The sequence below is a fragment of the Brachyhypopomus gauderio genome, chromosome 3 (assembly GCF_052324685.1).
Source record: "Brachyhypopomus gauderio isolate BG-103 chromosome 3, BGAUD_0.2, whole genome shotgun sequence".
NCBI classification, from domain to species: domain Eukaryota; kingdom Metazoa; phylum Chordata; class Actinopteri; order Gymnotiformes; family Hypopomidae; genus Brachyhypopomus; species Brachyhypopomus gauderio.
In genome coordinates, this window is record NC_135213.1 from 22,460,673 (window position 1) to 22,484,361 (window position 23,689).

Sequence of the window (23,689 nt, forward strand, 5' to 3'; positions counted from 1 at the left end):
ATAAGGTATATTTTCTATACTATTAGTAGTACTCCTATTCATATTACTTCTAATAATTATACCAGAAATAATAAAAATAATAGAAACAGCCTTAGTGATGGTTACTCAAGAAAACAAAACTGCAAAAGTTTGCATTAAACTGACTTTTCAGAATGTCTTTTAAACTCTTTGTCAGTGAGAGAAAGCGTGAGAGGGAGAGAGAGATCCTAGCTGATGTAAAAGAAAATGAAAAAGAAATAGGTGACTTCTTGATGGTCCGGTTGCCATGGTGCTATAAGACATCTTCTAGTATCACTATGGCAACAGAAAATGATGACCAGCACCTACTTTTATGTGTCAAAAGTGGTGACAGTACATCTCATTGACTAGTGAAGTGATTTATGAGTGTGCAAACTTGACATTTAGAGTGTTCTTTCATTAACTGTGCTGTGCCTTATCAGCATATGCAGTGCAATGAAGCTTGTGGATGCAAATTAACTGTAGGGGGAACATAACTGAGACAGAATGTTTAAGAAACTGTGAGAAGGTAAACTAGCAATTTAGTGAATTTTAGTGGACTTAATAATTAACTTACATAACAAATCCATCATATTAAGCACTGATGTATCTCAGTCATAGACAACAAAGTGACCATGTTGTCTTCTATTTGCTGATTTTTATTGTTTCGCAAAAAAAAAAAATAATAATAATAATAGGATCACATAAGATTATAGTTTTTTTCCACACCAAGAGACCAGAGACCATAACTCTACATATGTAAGAATAACTGAAATAACAAAGAGTAAAGGTTTGGGCAACCGAAAAACACTTTCTGATATTTATATGAATTATGGATAATCCAATCCAATGTAGTAATGAATTAAATATTTGATGGTAAAGCATCGCCCCCTTAAGGCTGAAATCAGGGATTGCATGTTTGCGAAACAGTTGGACCCAAACTAAAGAAAACGAACGAAAAGAAAAGAAAGAAGTGAAATAACGAAAAAGAAAACAGAGACCATATGTGTTGTTAGTGTAACAACGTACAGGAACTTCAAAACCATTAACTAGCAACAAAATAGACAATGGGAAAAGAATCTTCCTGTTCAGACATGATACCTTTAATTTGACTGAAATGACAGCTAAGGCTCAAAGTTACTGGTTCAAAAATCTATTCGCGAATTCACAGGTTGATACGAAATAAGGGTGAAACTTTAAGCAGATAGTTATATTTAGGAAACCACTTGTTGGATATGGCAAACATAAAGAAGATACCTTTAAAAATAATAATAATAAGACATGACAAAATAATACATTTGCCATATTAATGCAATTACTGTGAGTATAGTTACTTGGTTGGTAGTCCCAAATAACAAGGAAAATGAAGTTGGCTGCCATTTAAGGACCACTAAGCAATACACTTAGAGCCAGACACCTGCTTAACCCACTACTAGGATGCTGCCATCCATCATTAACACCCAATCCTCCATCCCACTAACATCCCCCCTCCAGTCTGTAACATTACCTCCTATATATTTATAAGTGACAAAATTCTCGTTGTATGTCCTCTGGTGAAATAAGGCATAGCCTACGACGCTGCTCCGGATGTTAGTCCTTTTTACTAACATGGCCACAGCGCCTTTTGTCTCCCCGCCAACATTTTTGTTTTATAAAAAATGTCACAGTTCGTTACTGTAGCACAGTCCGACGTGAATTGATAGCTATAGTTGCTGTGGACTAAACGTCGTGACAAAGCGGCCCCTTTAATGGCGCTGACTTGTTTATCGGCTTTTGGTTGCCACCCTTGCGCGCGTGTCGCTGTTCTCCGCCAATTTCTGTGGAGCGTCTGACCGCCGGTGGGCGAGTCGGGGTGTGTCTGCACACGAGGACGCGTACGCCTAAAACACAGCAAACACTACAACACCACTAGTGGAGATAAAAATGCAGGACTATGAAAAACTGACACGTCTTCGACAGTAACCAGATCTGACACTTGTTCTCCTCGAAAAACAAAACTGCTGGGAATCATGAAGAAACACCAGAGCCCCGCCAAGGTACCAGTGGAAGTCACCGTGCCAGATAACGAAGCTACTGTGCAACAACTCAACGAGCTATTGTCAAACGGCAGCGGCTTCTACAGTTTACCAGCACAACATTTCAACGAGGTGTTTCCGAGGATTTACGTCGGAAATGCGTAAGTTGTATATATCAATCTGTTATTCTACACTTATCAGTGGTACTTTACCCATGTTTACCATTAAAAATTATTGCAGCAGATAACACCGACAGGTAGGCGAGTCCTTCAGTTTATCGCGGTATCATAATTCTGTTAAAAACCGACATCCACGGTGAAAGAAACTGAAAAAATAAACCCATTCAGAAAAATGTCACCAATCAATATAATGAAGGAGATATTGTCTAGTACCGGAGTAAAAAAATCTAGAGATTTTAAATGACACGTTCTTACTGTACATTTCAGTATAGTCTCTTTTGATCTCCTCAATTACGAGACGTTGAAATCGAACGATAAGGGATAAAAATAGATAAAAATCATTGTTAACATATAAAATACTGTAAAAAAAACTATTGGTTGGTAAGTGTACAAAAATACAGGTCTCTTATTATCGTTAATCTGCCGGTGTCCTTTCTAGAGTCAGTTTAACTTATTTTTTCCAACCGGAGACTCCTCCATCGGTGCCATCTCTGTTCTGTGTGATCACTTATTACACAAAAAAAAATCTTTAAGCCCCACCCCCCTGTCACGTGTTGCATTGTTTAAACGTTTGTCCAGTGCAAATTGATCGTTTAGTAGAAGCAAATCGGCAAGATACAATTGGCACTATGGTGAAATTAATACTGAGAATCCACGTTGTTGGCAGGGAGGACAGACATTCAGTCAAAAATCTGCCATATGATTCCCTTCTGCTTTTTGATTATTTATTAATTATTTAAGATAATCAAGTTATATATTACATTTATTATTTGTTCTTTGTAATCAAGCTTCATGCTTGAATAGTGGGATTGTCTGTATGTCTTGGTTTATATTTGTCACTTTCTTTTTACTTCAACTAATGTGTTGAATATGTTTTACCTTTCTCGTATTGTGCTTCTTATTTAGGGACCCATTTCTCTCAATTTTTACGGTTGTTTGCTGTGTGTGACTTTGAAAGACTTGCAATAAAAGAGCTGTTCTTGAGCAGAAATGGCATTCTCTGGCTCTCTCTACATTGGTGTCAGAGGATGGAACGCCGCTGGTGAGCTGGAAGAAATCACTCGATGGATCAACAAACTTGAAAGTGGGTGGTGAAGAAGACATAGCCCAAGGGAAGTGGATACTGAGCATTACACCTGGTCCCTGCCGGACAGGTCCAGCCCATCAAAGGCGAGGCTGCTGGCATGGGAAGAGTATGAAGGCAGCGGGGCGGGGCTTAGCTGCAGAGCCTGGTGGGCGAGAGAAAGGCAGCAATGTTTGTCTTGACGTAAAGGTATCGCGGCTTAACTTCGCAGTGCTGCAGAGTGGTGGAGTTTGAGGATGAGACGGTGTGTCATGCAGCCCCAAGATGAAGTGCAACTGGTGTGCTAGCACACACTGTTTAAGCAGAGAGGACACCACACTAGTCACGAGCCTGAGTAGTCCTCACACCTGACCTCAAGAAGGAAGTGCTGGGCTTGAGGAGGAGACATGTGAAGCTAGGGCTGAGGCAGAACGGATAGGCTCCCGGGCAGTGTAGCTTTGATTTTCTGTAGGAGAAACCATCAGCTCTGTAGGAGCTGAACATAGCGTTAGAGTCTGTGGTTGGGTCCCGAGTGGCGCAGTGTTACTCTCGAGTCAGAATCTTGCAGGTGAAGCCACCAGTGCTGGAGGAGCTGAACGTGCAGTGTCAGTGCTGGTCAGTGGGCCTCTGAAGGTCAGTGCTGGTCAGTGGGCCTCTGAAGGCTATGAGCAGTGCTCATGAACAACATCCTTATCAGCATTGATGACACACGTTGTTGTGTTATCAAAGATACACAATGTCCACACAACTGACATTGATGACAAAAATTACGGTTTGCACAACACTGTGCAGTGGGCTGGGTGTAGCGGAGTAGCAGAAACAGTTGCATGTGCTGCGATCCATGCACAGCAAATAAGAGACCACCACAGCAGTCACATGCTTTGCTCTCTCAACTCGGGTACACTGATGGAAAGGATCAGCATGGGTGTCCTGGATTCCTCACCCATGACCAATGCCAGGAATCACTGTGTCCTCGTAGCCATGGATTATTTCACTAAGTGGCCTGAGGCCATATGTGGTTATTTCACTAAGTGGCCTGAGGCCATATGTGGTCCTGCACAATATGGGTTCCCAGTTTATCTCAACAACAACCAGTAATATAGTTCAGTATCTTTGAGGTCATCAATGAGACCTACAACTGGCATTCGAGGTACAGATCAATGCCTCAGCTTGCAACTGAACCCTTGCAACTGAATAATGAGCTTGTGTGTGGCTGTCTGCCAGGGACAGAGGAGGATGTGCACCAGAATGGGAACACCCAGGAATGGTTTGCTATGCACCAGCGCACTAGGAATGACCAGGGCAACACCAGTACTTGCCCAACATGAGCAAACAACTCACGTTGGCAGGAAGTGCTGCTCTTGCCAGGGATATGGCTGTGAATATACAGCCTGTGCCATAAGAAGGGTGAGAGAGGGTATCAGGTCCCAGTGGGGTCTTGGACTATCGGTTGTCCTATATCGGCCGTGTGAAGGAGACCGATTTGGGCAAGAAGGATGAGTGGACTGTTGGGATGCTATCACTCCATGGGTGCTGCCCTGTGTGGGCACTGGAGGAGCTGCTTCTCAACGCAACGCTTATGCTCACAAGAATGGTAGGAAGGCTTGAGGTGGAGCTAGACCCTATTTAATGGGGTATGTGCCCCAGTAAAACATTTTCAGGCTCCAATGTAATCATGTGTATAAAGTCAATACAGATGCCTTAATGCATTATGCTTTAACTTGTATTGTTCAGCAGATCTACACAAGACAGTCACACAAATTCACTACAAGTGCTCTATTTCCCAAAATGACCCAATATCTTTCCAAATGTTTGAGAGGCTGACACTTTGTCAGAGCCAGTTTCTTTTAGTTTCTTTCTGTTCACTATAAGAAGCAAGCAGTGGAAACTGATGCAGAGGAAGATAATGCATATATTTTAAGGCTAGCCACTTGTATTTATCACACCAAAAACACATTAGCTCATGTGAAATTAAAAATGAGCTACTTTAGTTAGGAAAGACACTGGTTATGTTAGCCAAAGGGGGCACTGGTGTATAAATAGACCAGTTATAGGTTATATGTGAAATATAACCATTTAAAATGATAATTTTAATGTAGCTAGCATAAACTGATAACGCAAAAATAAAATCACGTGATCAAGATCACATAATGTAGTTTTATGTCTGAAATGTTAGTTGTTGCACAATAAACTCAGAAGAGCGGTCAAAAGTGAGAAGGTCTGGAGTGAGAAGAACCCAGAGAGTGGAAGCAGATACGGAACAGGTAGAACGCAGTGAAAGAGTAAAACATGCTGCAGTTCGTTTTCTGCACCAACGCTATAACGTATTTCTAAAAGAAGAGATTTAAAATAATTCTACAGTGTAGATCTGAAAAAAGTGAGAGAGCTGGCTTGCTGGCATCTGGTTTCACTTTTTCATGTTCAGGGAAACCATATGGCAGTTCAAAACAAAATTTGAACATATTAATGAAAGGCAATTGTGATAATAAAATGGGATGGAATTCATCTGCAATCCATACGCTTCCTGAAATGTCTGCACATGCTAGAAAAGCAGTGGCTGACCAGATGAAGTAAGGCACATTCAGTTTACTGGTGTATGATGCTGTTTTTCTTTTGCATTTCTTTTCACCAGCCACTTCATTGCAAACATTGATCTATTAGAAACACCTTGTAGTTTTAGACACTGTAACCCATACTTTTTAAATTTAACACTGCTATGTGTTCTATACCTATAGCAGAACAAACATCACTGTCATGATAATAACATCCAGTCAGTGTCTGTGCTTGGCTAAAAATAGTTCATCAAAATAACAGGAAGGAGCCTGTGGTCAGAAATTGACTAGTGATCAATATACTAGAGGGTGGCTGACAAATTGTTAAAGCAGCACAGGATCTGTAGTCTGTACATATTACCGATTATAAAATGTGAACAACAGCTACCTAACCGTCAAGCACCTGATTTCTGATTTTTCTTCAGAAAGTATGTAAATATAGACTAATGAACGGCTAATTCAGCATATTATACTACAAATGAACTTTACAAATGAGTCATATAATGTTGGAATAGTCTATATCTTTGAATCATGTATAAAAATATATAAATAAAAAGGAAATCCTAAAAACTCTTATGAATACAAAATAAAAAATGTGAATACAATTCCCAAATAATAGATAATTAAAGCACACTTTTAATAATAGATGGCCCAGGGGTTTATTTAGAAACACATAAAAATCAAGTGGTGCTCTTAGGTTGATTAAATCATACCACCAAGCAAACTTTGGTCACCAGCTGAAAGCTATAAGATCTACTTTTTAAAGCCTGTACTATGACATTTTTAAGCTTCTGCCAGCTATTTAATGCCATCAGTGTGGGACTACCCTCGGAAGCAGCAGCCACATGTTTCAATGACACCTCCCCTCCCCTCCGCTCCCCTCCGCTCCCCTCCGCTCCCCTCCGCTCCCCTCCCCTCCGCTCCCCTCCCCTCCCCTCCGCTCCCCTCCGCTCCCCTCCGCTCCCCTCCCCTCCGCTCCCCTCCCCTCCCCTCCGCTCCCCTCCGCTCCCCTCCCCTCCCCTCCCCTCCCCTCCGCTCCCCTCCCCTCCGCTCCCCTCCCCTCCCCTCCGCTCCCCTCCGCTCCCCTCCGCTCCGCTCCCCCCCCCCCCCCCCCCCTCCCCTCCCCTCCCCTCCACATACATCACAGTGATGTTACCTCATCTGGCTGATGGTATTGTACATGTGCACGTTAAGCCTGGTTATTGGAAGTCGAGTGGTACATATTCCCAAAGGACAGCTTTGCTGTTTTTCAGCCCATGCTTTTGGAAAAAAAGTCTTGTTTCCTGTTATGTAGGACAGTAATCACCTTTAACTTGAAAGTTGTAACAAAAACACTTTGTAGTGTACACATATGTAAAGGATGCCCTTTACAATGATGGCTGCTTCATATCAGTGAGGGCTGCTTGGTGCTTTAGCCCTTTGTGAGGGTTCTATTAATAATGCATGTGTAGAGACTGCAGTAAGCTGTAGTGAAGGAGCATGGCAGGCCAGGGGAGCAGACTTCAAGCCTGCACACACACACACACACAAACACACACACACACACACACACACACACACACACACACACACACACACACACACACACATACCTAGCGAGACATTTCACATATAATGGTGGAGAAATATGACTGCAATCTCTAGTGGGTCTGGTTAGATGGTCAAGCAGTGTATAAGGGCTTGAATTATGGGTCTTGGAAATGTGATCAGAGTTCATCACGATTGGCAGTGAGGAGCCCCAGTCTATGCAGACATGGACACATGGGCTGACACCCAGTTAGTCACTGGAATGGAGGTGGTGTAATTGCTTTGGGCCATAGTGGAGTCATTTTTAACCTATTTAACCGATCCCTTGCTTGGATTAATAAAGTACATTTTGTCTTTGTTTTAATAGCAAAACCTGATGCACAAGTTGCCTTTTTCTTAATTAAAAATTCAACCAGTAAATGCAATCCGTAAAACCATTAGTAATATATTTTTTTAATTTTGTGGTAAATTGTAAAAACATTCATTTGTATAGTCTTTCATCCATCCATTTAGTATGTCTACCTATCAGGGGTGGAAAGTAACAAATTACATTTACTCACATTACTGTAATTGAGTACTTTTTTATGAGTAATTTGTAATTTTCTGAGTAGTTTTTGAAATATGTAATTTTTACTTTAACTCGAGTAAATTTTGACCTAAGTAGTTTTACTTCACTACACTTGAACCCCCTCACGTTACTGAGTAAAAAATATTGATGGTGAAAAATTAAATGCGGGCAGAAATGTAAACTTCTCAATCCCGGAACTGAAAGTCAATTGCGTTGTCAGGGCTGGCTCGGCTGCAGCTCCTCCTAACAACACTAGAGGCACCCGAGTCAGTCCTAGTCTCTCCAGGGGCAATCAGCAGTGATCCATTTTAGCTCCTTCAGCAGTGATCTCGTTTTAGCTATGGCTCCTTAAGGAAGCATAGTGAAACGGATCACTGCTGAATCGTTTTGGCTTGCCTTCACATCCTCAGCCCTTTCTCTGTGATCTCTGGTTGCGTTTCTTGTGTTTAGGTGTCTCGCCACCTTATGCTCTCTCTTATCTCTCTTGCTTTTCTACTACTTATTTGAGTAACTATCTCCTGCGCTGCTTACTAGCCTACCTCAAGTTTTCCCCCTGGTTTATCTCTTCCTATCCGTTCTTCGTTTATTTTGGGAAGGGTTTTTGTTTCGTCGCGGCATCTGCCTGCTGTCAGTTAGTTCCCCTGGCGTCCTAAGTTTCGTTTTCTCGCGTCTTTTCTGTTGTATTTCTCTCCCGTGTGTTTTGCGTTGAGTTTATTCTGCGTCTTGTGTGATTGGTTTTGCTGTTTGTGTGTGTGTGTGTGTGTGGGGGGGGGGGGGGGGGGGGGGGTGTGGACGCATGCACACATTTTGCTCTTTGCGTTTTGTCAGCACTTGGGTCTACTACTCTCTTGGTTTTGACGAGGTGTGTACTTACATGCGTGGCCTTGCCTTGCCTTGCGCGCGCCCTTTCCATTGTCTCATAATCAGGTCGTAATCTGGTGCACTTTTTTCTAAAAGGATGAGAATGTTCTATCTTAAAATCTTCTATCTATCAGGTTCTGTGGGATCCTGTGGACATTTTATTGTGAAAAGTGGAATCATGTGGGCACTGTATTTTGAATAGTTGGATCCTGTGAGTGTTTTAAATAGTGAAATCCTGTGCGCATTTTGTTTTATTTTGAGATGTGGGATCCTATGGCATTTTATTGTGGGTAGTGGAATCCTGTGTCATTTTAGTTTGATTTGTGGTATCTTGTGGGCATTTAATTTTGTGTGCATTTTGTTTTTTGAATAATTTGTAATTTTAATTTCTTTATTCTTATCATAGTGTTGTGATTGTCCTTGTGCTGTGAGGAAGTATGTTCCTGAGCCCAGCTGATCTTTTGCAAGTGTGGATGTGCACTTAAATACGCTTTGAAATCGCTTAAAACAACTTATGCTGAATTTGATTCATGACATCCTTTTTTGCATTAAATAACTGAAAGTAACTAAGTAACTTTTACTCAAATTACATTTAAAATTAAGTAATTTTGTACTTTTACTCGAGTAAATTTTGAGATGGGTAATTTTACTTTTACTCTGAGTAGAATTTTGGCAAAGTAAAGATACTTTTACTCAATTACAATTTTTCAGTACTCTTTCCACCTCTGCTACCTATACAACACCACATACATCAGGAGTAAAAGCCTGCAGAAAGAAACAAAACAAAAACAGAACTTTACAAACCCCTGACTAAGGGTTTATGAAGATGAGAGTATCGCAGGTGCCGGAGCAGGACTGATGTGACTGAACTGCACGATCACAGAACCCTCCGGACTCTTCTCTTGCTCGCTCTCTCTCTCTCTCTCTCTCTCTCTCTCTCTCTCTCTCTGTCTCTCTCTCTCTGTCTCTCTCCCTCACTCACTCACATCCCTATTTTGGGCACTGTGTTGGGTGCCTGTGGCTCTTTGTATGCCTCTGGGTAGCAGCCAAGATCTGGTTGGTGCATCTGTACTGGGTTAGAGCACTGCTGCCCCATGAGCTCCACTAACACAGACTGACATCCCTGCCGTCTAAAAGGGGCTCTGTAGTTTATTTTCATCAGCCTCCAGCTAGGCATAGCAGAGCAACTACACAGAGGAAAGATTTTAACCTGTGCATAGTTTACATTTGTGGTCTGACACAAATGCTAACAGCCACATTATTACATTACACACATGTTTATGAATGGTTTATGTGCATGTGTATGTGATCTTAAGTGAGACAGGGAAAGGTTCACTAACTCCAGGCCTGTACCCAGCTTTTAGCTTGGTCTGCCCTGTTGCATTATACTTACAACCTGGGGGAATGAAGACTAACGTGTACTTCCTTTGAGACACATAAAACCAGCCACCACATCTTTCCACATGCCTCCCATGAAATGTCATACTTGGAGGACAATACTAACCACTCAGTTCTTTATATATGCCCTAATATAAGCCCACAAATGGCTAATTTCACTGTAAGCATCATCCTCCCCACTCAAAGATCTGGGCCAAATATCTTCTGGACACGTGGTTCTTTGCTGTCAACAGCTTTGTCCACCTTAGACAGTCATGCCACATAGGACCCTGGAACACTTTCTTTGAAATTCATATTTTTCAAATGAGAAGGCTAACAAACTGTGAACTGATTCTGTCAGCTGCGTGAGATTTCCTGTGGGCAGTGTTCACCCAGGTAAGGCTCACGCGCGCTCTGTTTCTGCTCCGCAGCTTTGTGGCCCAGAACGTGATGCGTCTGCAGCGGCTCGGCGTGACACACATACTAAACACAGCCGAAGGGAACTCCTTCATGCACGTCAACACCAATGCTGAGTTCTACGCCGGAACCGGGATTACATACCATGGCATAAAGGCCAATGACACCGAACAGTTTAACCTCAGTGCCTTCTTTGAGGAGGGTGCCGACTTCATTGATAAGGGTCTGGCACATGCAAATGGAAAAGGTATGTTGAAGATCATGTGTCCTATACTTGTTTATGTGGTACAACTCTGTCTATATTACTCAGTAAGAGTGGATGCTTTTGTAAGTGATTCTTGACACCTTAACTGCATACACATTATCTCAAGTCCCTTGAGATCATTAAGTTGTTTTCCTAGTTATTCCAGAAAAATGTATTTTAGCATTTAAAGCACTATGGATTCCTGAAATTTCTTAAAATCTTAAGCCCAGAAATCTTAACAATAGTATATATCCATAGTGTACTCTTTTTACAGCAGTTATAGCAAATTTCCTTGACTTCTTTTGTCAATTAAAGTTCATATACTTGTGTTTTGTGTGTTTCACAGTAAATGCTGAATGTGTATAAATGAACAAACAAACAAAAATCATGATGGTTAAGATCAGTTGGCCCACTCCTCTAGATTAAATCATGATGGTTAAGATCAGTTGGCCCACTCCTCTAGATTAAATCATGATGGTTAAGATCAGTTGGCCCACTCCTCTAGATTAATTGCATAATTGACAAGGGATCTAATTCCAACACCATAATGTGTCCCAAGGGACGTCTTGAAATCCTGCAAATTTATTCCCAAATAGCTCTTGCTTTTAATTGGAGCCCTCTACCTCCTGTTTTATGACATGGATTTTATGCCATCGTTGACAGACTTGAAGAGCAATATAAAGCACCCTAATTCTTGACCAGTTTGGCAGCAGAAACTGTTGGGCAGCACAGCAGCTGATAGGCCTGGCCTGAGAGAGGACACAAATCCATCAGTGAGAACTTGAGCTGAACAACAAAAACACCAGTGATTTGGCTTTGGAGCCCAAACTGTGTGAGCTCTGACGCTGGTTATGACCACGCATTAAATTCATTGAATCTCAATTAGTGTAGTGTCAGGATCTTTTCTGCCTTACACTGAACTGTAGGCTAGAAGTGTTATTGGAAATGATAAAAGGGGGGACCTCTGAGTCGTGTATGCAGCATACATACATAAGAGAAAAGGAGAGGATGAGGGAGGAGTGGATGACGGTGGGGAGATCAGATTTCTGATGCGCTACAGAATCTGCAAAATAAACGCAGCAGAAGTTGGCAAGGTGAATTCCTCAGAAGGTACGGATCACTCGATAGTGACAGCGTATATATATGCGTGTTGCATAACTTTGTTTACGGGTTTGGGCGTGTAGTTTTGGGAAGAAGACCCAGGCATGGCTGGTGGCATGCCGTAGTGCTGGCTGACATTGCACATCCAGCTGTGGAGGTCAGAAGCACTCTTGCGTTCTCTGGGCTGGGGCGACTGGTGCTGGGGTAGGTAGGATCCGACACGGCCTACGTCTGGACAGCCCACGTCTGCACGGCCCACGCCTGACTTGCTACCCTTTCACAGCCGTCTTGCTATTTGCCGATGTGCACCATCTCAGGGCTGCAGACTCAGCCACCTCCTCATCTCTGTTGTAGGGAAGGTGTACGTTCACTGCCGAGAAGGCTACAGCCGCTCCCCAACCATGGTCATCGCTTACCTCATGCTCCGCCACAAGATGGATGTACGGGTGGCCACGGCCACAGTCAGGCACAAGAGAGAAATTGGCCCCAATGACGGGTTCCTACGCCAGCTGTGCCAGCTTAATGAGAAGCTGGCCAAGGAGGGCAAGCTGAAGACCAAATGAGAGCCAACCTCCTCTCAACCTTCTCACATCCTCCTCTCAACCTCCTCATAACCTCCTCACAACCTCCTCTCAACCTCCTCATAACCTCCTCTCAACCTTCTCACATCCTCCTCTCAACCTCCTCATAACCTCCTCTCAACCTTCTCACATCCTCCTCTCAACCTCCTCATAACCTCCTCACAACCTCCTCTCAACCTCCTCATAACCTCCTCACAACCTCCTCTCAACCTCCTCATAACCTCCTCTCAACCTTCTCACATCCTCCTCTCAACCTCCTCATAACCTCCTCACAACCTCCTCTCAACCTCCTCATAACCTCCTCTCAACCTTCTCACATCCTCCTTAAAAACTCCTCACATCCTCCTCTCAACCTCCTCTCAACCTCCTCCCTCATGAGACTCCAGAGTCTTGGCTGGGGCAACATTCTTACCAGGCCAGCACCCTATCACACACACCCACACACACACACACACACACACACACACACACACACACACACACACACACACACACACACACACACTTATAGTCAAGGGTGTGTGAAAAGGAAAAACACATTCACTGACACACATGCAAAGAGTGCATGTATTCTTTTAGCAACTTATGAATCTTGCTCTCACTATTCTGAATGACCTGCTGTCATGGGGACGGGTTCAAGACGGAAAGGTGTTCGTTAATGTCATTCATAACCACTCACTTTTTCTCTTTTTCAGTGTCATCACCATCTCCCCCAGTAATGAGTGTCACTTTTTTGACCTGTTACAGTACTCGACCTGAAGCATTCCTAATGTCACCTTTTGTATGACTTGCATTTCCATGTTTCGGAGCTCTTCAGCCCAGTCAAGAGAGTGGAGACTAGATTACATTCATTCCACAGTCTCCCACTGCCGGGAATTCCACAATTATCGATCCCATTCCAATTTGTATGGAATTTAATGTTTAGACACACATTCAGTGCACACTGACCTCTGAAAAAAGCACCAAAAATGACACTTTTATTCTATTGGATCAATGATCTTGTTTTTAGAATGCCAAATACAGACACGACACTACCCATATGGAAACTCTAAAAGTTTGTATTTTCTTTAGTAATCAAGGATTGTTGCAGTTTTGACTATTGAAAGGATTTCCTGTTTCGCATTTTCCTTGTATTTTAAGGTATTAAAAACCGTACATTCGTACAAAACATGCTATTTCAGCAAAGAAAAAAAATCTTAATTTAATAAGGGTGGCATAAAAGGGTAGGACGGCATTCTGTGCTATTCAGAGTAGCGCTGTCATTTTAACTATATGCTAACAACTAGCCACCAATTTACTGAAGCATCATTTCAGCTACACTCATATATCTCTGCTTGAGAAGGCATTAGTCATTCAGCATCTCTAGAAAGGACCAGGTTGGTTTTATGCAGCAGTGACCTACTTCTATGCCCTGTAAGACTTCTCAGTCCTGTTTTTTTTCTAGAATCACACTGCTTTGGCATGTCAGTTACTCACTGCCAGTCTCAGTCTCATTCTCATGTAATACCTGAAGGTTTTATACTCATGATCATGGTCAAGCCGCAGTGTAATCCATACCATAAGTAAAACAGTATGAGTCATCACAACTGCCTTCCTGTGTGTGTGTGTGTGTGTGTGTGTGTGTGTGTGTGTGTGTGTGTGTGTGTGTGTGCGTGCGTGCATGCGCGTGCGTGTGTGTGTGCATGAATGTGTTTTGCTTAAATAAGTAATGACCCATTTCTGGCAATTGCTGCAGAATTAGAATAATGTCCAGCCATCCTTGACATGTGTCTGACCGTACAGCATTCTGGGTAGGAGATGAGGAACAGGCTGTATGGTCCATTGACATGACTCGTGTAGATATATTAGAGAATTACATCATGCTGGCCTCATTACTGGTTAACTGCCCTGGCATGTAAGAGGAGGAGCTAAAATGGGCTTTCTTCAGGTTATTAGCACTAGTGCAAACTGTAGAAGAGCTTGGATTACTCTCTCTACATGATTCTGGTTTGACAGAGTGCACATAAGATCTGAGCATGGTTAGTTTCCTCATCTCACTGTTCACATCTGAACTCCTCACTAGAGGCCTAACACTTTCCCTGTTTGTCTTTGGTTGAAGGTACTCAAATATTACCAATATACCAAGATAAAACTAGACCACATTAAACCATAGAACAATATTTATTCCAGTTACTCCCAGTTTATATATTTATATGCTTACCGAAATATATGTACATGTATATGCATATTTAGGTGTTGACATATATGAATGTATTATAAACCGTATAGGTATTGTAAGTACAGTATTTATTAACAAATATCTCTAACTTGTAGCCAAGATTCACATCATATTATCAAGCATTTCATGTAATTAAATTATTTTGCAGTTATTGCAGTTATATACAGATCATCGAGACCTTCTAGTATTTAAGAGCTATATTTTTCATAAAATGTATTCTTTGCTTTTTATTTATTTAAAAATGTTTCCATTTTATGCACGTATATCATTGTGTTTGAGGGCCAATGTCTGTCTTCCCAGCTACCAGTGTCACAGGCTACCTCACAACACCACTCTTGGCTGCTCTGTGCTTTTAATTTGTCCATAATAATATCTGTCCTAACAGCATCTATCTTGGAAAAAGATAATATTTATCAAAATCATTCAAACTGTAAACATTCCTATATTGTAATCTGGAGACCTAGGCTTTATAAAACCTAACCTACTGTAGTCACTGAAACCTGTGTGCCCATACATTGAACTGATGAGACCTCTGTGTGCCATGCTGACTAATCAGTTATGAAAATATTTCACCTTCAAATTTCCCACTTTGATGTACTTTGAAAATATAGCAAATCCTGATTGTCTCTTTTAAGACACAACTTGAAACCTTATCATTTTTAAAGAAAAAAGAAGACAATAAGGAAGAAATGTCTAAAATGAGCATTTATTTCATAAATTTTGTAGAATAATTGCCACTCTTCATTGGAAACTAATTGTAAAAATGTGCTCCTTGATGCTTTTGAGCTCCTGTCTGCACATGGGAATCTTTTAGAAAATTAGATATCAAAGAAAGAAACACTGCCACCTGCTGTTGGTAAACCACTTTGGTTTGTACAAAATGCCCTGCTAGCATAGTAATTATTATTAATATAAACTGTATTTTAAAATGTGTGAAGCTGGTAATGGTCTGCTGTATGGCTTAATGATGTCAATAGCACTATAACAGTGATTGTAATGCTGCTTGATCATTTTGTATCTTTGTCCCATTATGAAAATGTTGTAGTGTTTAAGGATGCCATGAACTCACCTCCTATGATGATGTGTATGAACCAAACTGCTAAGTTGCAATGTTATGCTATGGCTATAGAGCTTACTTGATTTACTTGATCGTCTGATTTGTGGTCTACTCTGATCTTGGCTGATATGATACATGTTTGATACATATACATATTTGATCAGCACAAATGTGAAGTATTCTGAGTATTTTGTCTGTGCTTTTGCATCTTTTTAGAAACGGTGTTGTCCCAAGTACTTATATGGACACACACACACACACAGATCACAGATCACAGATTTGTTTTCCATGTGCTGTTTGTTGCACCAGAATGCTTGTAATATGATTTTAATGTATCCAATGAAAACCCCCCAACAGTATGTTGTAATGCAACTCAATCCTGAGGTTCCAGCTAGCTGACACCTGGTCAGTTCTTTGGGTGGGTTTGGCACACTGTTCCACACTGCCAGATTGTTGATGAGTTCAGCGTGAGGCACACTGCGATCTGTGCTTAACTCAATCACAGACCACAAACTACTAAAAGCATCAACTGACCCTTCATGAATAGAAACAACACACTGTAGGAGAGAAGGAGGAGCAGTCCTGTCATCCCACCACAAAGCCTTACTCTGAACACTGATTATATACTTTTCATTTATGGAATCTCACCACAATGTGAAGAGTACAGCTCCTTAATGACACTGTTTGAAGTGCACTTGATTCCAAATGGCAATGTTATTTTTCTTACCTTGAGGATTTTTTTGTTTGTTCTAATGTTAAATAAATGGCTAAAATACAATCTGTCCAGCATATTTTCTGAGTGCATTAATCTTGACTAATGTGGCCTTGACTAAAGACCCCTTATGCCTTTATGTGAAGTTCTTACAGGTTTGCATCTTTGTTTTGTTTGAGACTCAAAAACAGCACATGTGTAAACACTGGCATCATTAGTAGTGAGCTTACTGTCTGTAGTTGCTTAACCTCATGGCAATATGTGCTTTTAATTTGTCCATTATAATAACTGTCCTAACAGCATCCATCTTAGAAAAATGCCACTTTGGTTTCAGTTAAGCAGACGAGAGAAGGACTCATGTGCAAGAGGCATTGCATGACAATACACTATTACTAAAGCATTACTCTATTACTAAAGCATTACTCTATTACTAAAGCATTACTCTGTTACTAAAGCATTACGTTTCCTTGTGTGGTACAGCCCGCCATTCCTCGTATGACAAGAACAGCCCATTCTGTGGGTCCTTGATTAGACTGGAATGGATGAGCTAGTGTTCACAGTAGCCTATAATTATCTCTGGAATCATAGGGGACACGTTAAGTTAAACCCATTCAATTTAATATCTTTAAATAGTCAGATTTAACTTCATATTGACATGTGACTCAAATGTCAATGAATGAACTCGCCACAAGAGTATCCTTGTAAACATCAAAAAAGCTTTTTAGGTCATCTCATTAGAGCTTAAAAGAAGCAATGTTGCCATTTTAAATGAGCTATGCAAAGGATCCTGTTAAAATGCTATATGTACTCTTGAAAATATTACAAATTTTACACAAATTATTATAATGTCCGTCCCAACCAGCAGATGGCGACAAAAGCTTCAGTAAGTCTGATTCGCTCTGGCGCATTTGCTCTGCACTGTGTTCCGTGAAGTCTACATCCACCCCGCGTCTCTATCGCAGACTCACATTCAGCACACACTTAAACCCTCCTGTCACCGTTCGCTGAGGACAGTTCTGATGATTTGATACAAATGGCCTTAGAGGTCCTGCATCGTTCGCATGGCCCACCTGGCGCCTGGGATGGACTGGCCCCCGGCCTCAAGCGTCCACCAGGATCATTGAAAATGCTCGATTCAATTGACTTGACACTATGGCCGATCTCTCTCTGTGGCCCCGCGCAAGCCGCAATTACCCGAACCCAGCTGCGGGATCCTGGGAGAGAACTATCCTGGGGCCTCCTTCCTGTCACAGTCACAAGACATACTGGACAGCAGACCCAGATCTGCAGGAGAAATAAATGACTGCAGACGTTTGAGAGGGGGGCGAGGAGAAGTGCAGTGCGTACAACACAACGGGTGAGGATCTCTTCCTTATGCCTTTTTCTGTGAAATATAATTAAGATGAATTTGGCCAGTGAACACTTAGCTTTTGTCATTGCACAATGACAGCGGCCTGTGGCAGTGATGTTGACTCAGAGGAACCGTCTGGGCCGCCGCTCAGCAGGGCTCAGTGTAAGTGGAGCACACGCTGGCAGCAGCACGGGAGGGGGCTTAATAATTGGCCGTAGTCCCTCTCTATTACCCCAGGAGGCAGACCCACCCACGCGCACGCACGCGCTCACACACGCGCTCACCCACGCGCACGCACGCGCTCACACACGCGCTCACCCACGCGCACGCACGCGCTCACACACGCGCTCACCCACGCGCTCACACACGCGCTCACCCACGCGCACGCACGCGCTCACACGCCCACTCAATGCGGAAGTGGAAAAGTATAATGAATATCATTATACATACCCTTGTCATAATTTTAAACTGAAAAATCTGCTTCTGATGTGATTATGTTTGGTCTGCTGTCCAACATATCAAATGGGTAATTCAGACCAACGGCTTGGAATACTTAACAAAAGAGGAAACAGATTAAGAACGAATCGACTCAAATCGATTATTCCACCACTGCTCATCAACGTCACACGGCTCCATTCAAATGAGGAGCACACGATTAGTCGAACCTCACCGACTCCTTCGTCCCGCTCCGCGCCACACTCCCGTTGTGAAAACGTAAGTGCCGGGGGGAAAAAGAGCAGGGAACATCTGCGGAGCAGCACTAATTATTGGGAAACATGGGAGAGAATAGGCTCGGAACGGATGGCCTTCAGATCCTCGTCCAAGAGCCTGTGCCCTCGATGGTGTTGTGCGTTTCATCTCGCTGCACTCTGTTGTTTTACTGCACTGTGCTGGTCCTGTGGGACCCTGCCAAGTATGCCTGCTATTTATTAAGCAACTGTCATGTCAGGGACAGCTGAATATGGCTCTGTGGCTCCTCCGGGCCCGGGGGTGCTGCGGATACTGCTCAGAGCGCTGGCATTTGGTTTGTTTGTTTGTTGTTTTTGTAAGGTCTTAACTCTGAACGGCCCCTGGCCTGGTTGGAAGCCTTATGATTCTTTAAAAATGTTTCATTTGATTTGTATTGTGATTTATACATACTGCAAAATGTTAAGTTAGTTGGATTACTGCGACGGCATTATGAATGTGTCTAAAGTACAGCTGGATTATTGTGGCAGAATCAACATAATGACCTCAAATTGCCCACAGATCCTACAACCACATGAAACAGGACAGTGCTGTATGACCGTGGCCCATACAGTCAGAAGAGACAACAAAATACACTTGGGTTCATTATGGACAGGACCTACACCATGACCCTTGTATGCTCAACCAATCTTGGAATGGTACTGCAATTTACTATTAAAATTTTACAGTAAAAATAATTTGCCATCAGATTAGGGCAATCGACATGCATTGAAAACAGATTTATGTGTTCAGCTGGTTGATGTACATGTCATGCTCCCTATAGCCCAGACTCTGCAGCCTAAACCCACCAACAGATCCTCTGTCACGCCACACAGTCCCAGTACCTCTCATCAGGTCTGCCTCTCCTGATTATGAACTATTGTCATCTGCTGAGTTTTGCCTTGGTTATCACATGTATATTCAGCTTTATCTGGGTCTGTCTCTCTGGACCTTTTTGGTTTTTGCCCGTTCCTTGTCTGGTAAGGTAATTCTAACCAGACTGGTCTGGCTTTGTAAATTTGGACTGTTCTCCTGTTCACTCTTGTGTCTGCCACATAGGTTTTATCTACTGTCCTCTAGCTCATGGTCATGGCATGTTATCCGCCTTTCGTTCTGGATCACTCCTTTATTAATAAATCTGATCATATCTACAACTGGGTCTATCCTGCATCGTTACAGTACAGAATGCCTCAAGCTAGCTGTGGACATATACTGTCGTGAATAGGAACCACAGCTGAATGAACAAACTGACTTTGAAAGCTAAAGAAACTAGGAAATACATTGACACCACCCAAATGATTAAAAATGAGACTAAAGCAAGCTTGTCCCTCTGCAGCAAGGTGCATGGCCTCTGGTTCTGTCCACCTATTGGCTTCTGTAAGCTTCAGTGTGCATGGCAAGTAGAATATCTTTCCTCTGATTCCATTATCAACTACCTTCACGTGACATTTACATAATCCTGGTTATTAGCCATGTTTATAATTATCCCATATAGGATTAGATTCCAGGGACAATTATTATGTTTATATGCTTGCTATGTAGTTTTATTAATCCAGTAAAACCAAACTTCTGAAGCTTTTTCTAATCTGTTCTTGAAACAGTTTTGTTTTTGGCTTTCTTGAAGAAGCCACGTACATTCCGTATGCTCACCAGCTGAAGCTGTTAACACTTTCATGGTTAATCAACACACCTTCCTCTAGGATTCTGGGAAATTGGGACATTCTGTACAAGTATGCTGTTTGTGCCTCGCCTTCCATCATCAAGAACACACATCAGCGTGTGCTCACTGAGTCTTCATCTGAGCTCACTGATCTTATGAAAAGTAGTCTGTAAAAGATTAAGTGCATGTCGTCAGGCCAGCAAACTCGAGTTGCCGGGCTAGAAAACACATTCGCTACAAAAATCATACCCACAGAATGCATATTGTGCAAATATGTCATTCATCTTCAAAGAGCCATGTGACCACAGACTTCAGTTCTAAATGCAACTAATGAAAGTTTTGTCCTCAGAGACGATGTTAGGTCTTTAGCACTGTACTCCACAGATCAGTCACTGCGGTAGATATCCTCAGAACTGCACTCTGGTTTTCTGTTGAAAGCTTTGTTGATCAAGTTGAACAGTCAGTACAACTCTGTAGATCTGAAGTCTAACTCGTAGTTGAGTGTCATAATCAGACACCACTGATACACATGGTATTCTGAATCTCACTCTCATATTGAAGTTAATAGACCAAATGCAGTGCACCGAGAACATGTACTAACCATATGGCCATTACTGCACTGACAGCTCATATGCACAAGTGTCTCCTCTCTCTTCCACCTACAAAATACATAATTTACAGCCTGTATGTGTGATAATACTACATCCAACTGTAAACATTGACATTTGTGGCAAAGGATCAACAATTTTAATATAATTTCGGGAATAATTTCAAGGCATTGGAAATCATTGACTTGAACTGGTACCAAAAATGTGATCTGGACTCTAACAAAGTCTAAAAGAAATCAAAGATACTGATGGAATCAAAAAACATTGCAACTCTTACCACATTTTATTTTCTCAAGACCACTATAGGTCTTTTCCCCCCATATCCCAAAAGGCACAAGCAAGCTATAGGCACTCAAATAGCCTTTGCCTCTATATATGTTGGCAGACCTGCACATTTGGAGAGGATAATTTGCTGAGTAATTAACAGAGCTGCTAAGAATAGCACCTGTGGCAGGAACATCTATCTGAGCTGGTAGAGGATCCGCGGTGGTTAGCACATAGACCCAGCGGTCTGTGAGATTTGCTGAAGCTCTCAGAGAAACCAGAGCTGAGGTCCTCAATGTTTCTAAACTCAAACGCACTGCTGTAAACAAGGGGCAGAAGCAATGCAAGATGGCTAGCGGACGATCTTTCTTCTGACATTATACTGGCTTAAGATTTTTCAGTTTGCCATTGCAGAAGGATAAGCACAAAGAATATGACTTAATGGCTATATGGGAAGTCCAGACGTGTCACTTTCAATTTGGAAATCAGAGAGTTTAACAGTTACAAATCAACGAGAGCACATGGATGAACCTGCTCTAAACCAGCATAACCTCTATAAAATATAACACATTTCATAATCTTTTATAAAGGACCTGCAGATGTAAAGTGTGAAATGAGGTTTGTGGGTTTTACACACATAGTTGGAAATGCAGTCTAGAAACTTTTGGAATGTAAAATAACATGAAATCAAACATCCCAGGCCACAATGAGCACTGCTGCAGTGCAGAGTTCAGTCCTGACAGTACTTATACTCTTACTTTTTTAAAAAGAGGCCTTTGGTCCTTAAGAATGTGGGCATTTTTAACAGTATATTAATATGAAATGCAAATAGCCTTCCTAGAGTGTATCACTTAGACTTTTATCTGTGTCACTTAGAGATCACAGTTCCATTCACTAATAAAAATTAATGAACATTAATGTACACTTTTGCATTCAGCATTGATATTTATTTATTGTAAACTAATATATAAAAATGTGTTTTTTAATGTACTGCCTGCACAGCTATGTCTAATCAGCAGTTTAAAAAAAGACTGCAGTATTTTTCTTTCTCTTGAACACTGGCTAACACCATCCAGATTTTTTAAACAGATTCCCCAGCAAAGCTGTCATCCTATAAATAGCAGGCTAAAAAATGTCTGCAGAGAGAAACTACTGTTCTGTAAGCATTATTCTGCAAAACTATAACCTTGTATTATTGAACCAAATGCATATCTCCACCACAGAGACAAGAGTCACAGCAGAGCCGAAACCCCTATCTGCAAGCATTACATATCTGTCAGAACCTGACCCAGTTTCATCTTATCACAATGCTTCTTTCATCTGAGGGTCTCTTGCTGTTTGTCCAGGAGAGTTAAATACCTTGTTTACGCCGCACTCCACTACTGTGTTACCTCTTTTCTATGAAAATATCCTTTACTTTCTGCCTAGGCAAATCTGGACCACATCTGTGTGTTATTTATCCTTAAGCTGTTATCATGATCAAACATGCCTGGTGCCTGGTTTCAGCACAATACCAGAGGAGGTATAAAAAGAGTCTGTGAATGACAGAGAGCAAGCGCAGGGTGCAATCAGCGTAGAACCGCGGCGGACATCTTCTCTTCTGCTGCGATGACAGGAGTGACGGATGAGGAGTTACAAACACGCTCTCTTTCCCTTTCATTGACTCAGTGCGTCAGTGGCTTCAATCTCGTAAAGTGATCAGAGAATGCAGTGCATCAGGATGTGGACGTAGACGTGGGATTTCACCTCCGCTTTCATTTGTCTGCTCTGGCCTGTCTGGTCCTGAGACCATCTGACTTATACATTTATGCAGTGATTAGCTTGGCTGAAACCTGAAAATTAAGACAGTGCCAACCAAGGGGAATAAAACAATGACATTTAAATACGTGTAAAAGGACATGAATGCAAAGGTAATTCCACAGTAAAATAACGTTTCCTTTTTGAAATATTTGTTTGGATTCCCTCAAGAGGGCAGCATTTGTACAAATGAGTCAGTGTCATTCTCGCGTATAATAATTATGTCATGATAGATCTGCTAAAAGACGATCGATCTGTTGTTGGTAAAATTGATTTTGTTTAGAGGCTCTTAGATAAACTGTTCTTTAACCCTCGTCTTCATTAAATAATGATGGTATTAAGAGTGGTGGTAAATATATATTGTAAATGAGTATACATTATACAGTATATTATTATATAATAGGCTATTTAGTGTATATATTAGAATTATCTATTGTAAGCCTTTATTAAGCGTTACAGAGATTACATAAATGAGGCCCAAACTTTTGCTAAAATGTGAGATTTTAATCTCAAGGCAGCTACGTTATTAGGTAAAATACAGATGCTGTTCTGTAGTCTCACCTACAAGCAACTCGTATTTAAAGAGCAGCTGTGGTAATTAATAGAGAAAATGCTTTTAGCAGAGCTAAAAATCTTTTAGCAGGTGTCATAGGATGTCCCATCTCCTGGCAGAAAGTGCTCTTAAGCGCCACAAGGAAATGTCACTTGTATCTCAGTTTCAAACGCTCCTGCTCCGACCCCTCCTTCCCATCACTTTCTGAATGAGTTGGTCCGTCGGTCCCTCCCACTTTGTGTAACCGCTTAATTGTCAGGT

General features: G+C 41.7%; 1 protein-coding gene across 1 annotated transcript; it reads left to right on the forward strand.

The window, feature by feature from the left end:
- Positions 1-1,813: 1,813 nt before the first annotated feature.
- On the forward strand, positions 1,814-16,535 carry dusp3a (dual specificity phosphatase 3a). Its single transcript, XM_077000468.1, has 3 exons — positions 1,814-2,173; positions 10,571-10,803; positions 12,256-16,535. The coding sequence occupies exons 1-3, from the start codon at positions 2,007-2,009 to the stop codon at positions 12,462-12,464; spliced, it is 609 nt and encodes a 202-aa protein (XP_076856583.1). The 5' UTR covers positions 1,814-2,006; the 3' UTR covers positions 12,465-16,535.
- Positions 16,536-23,689: the final 7,154 nt, after the last annotated feature.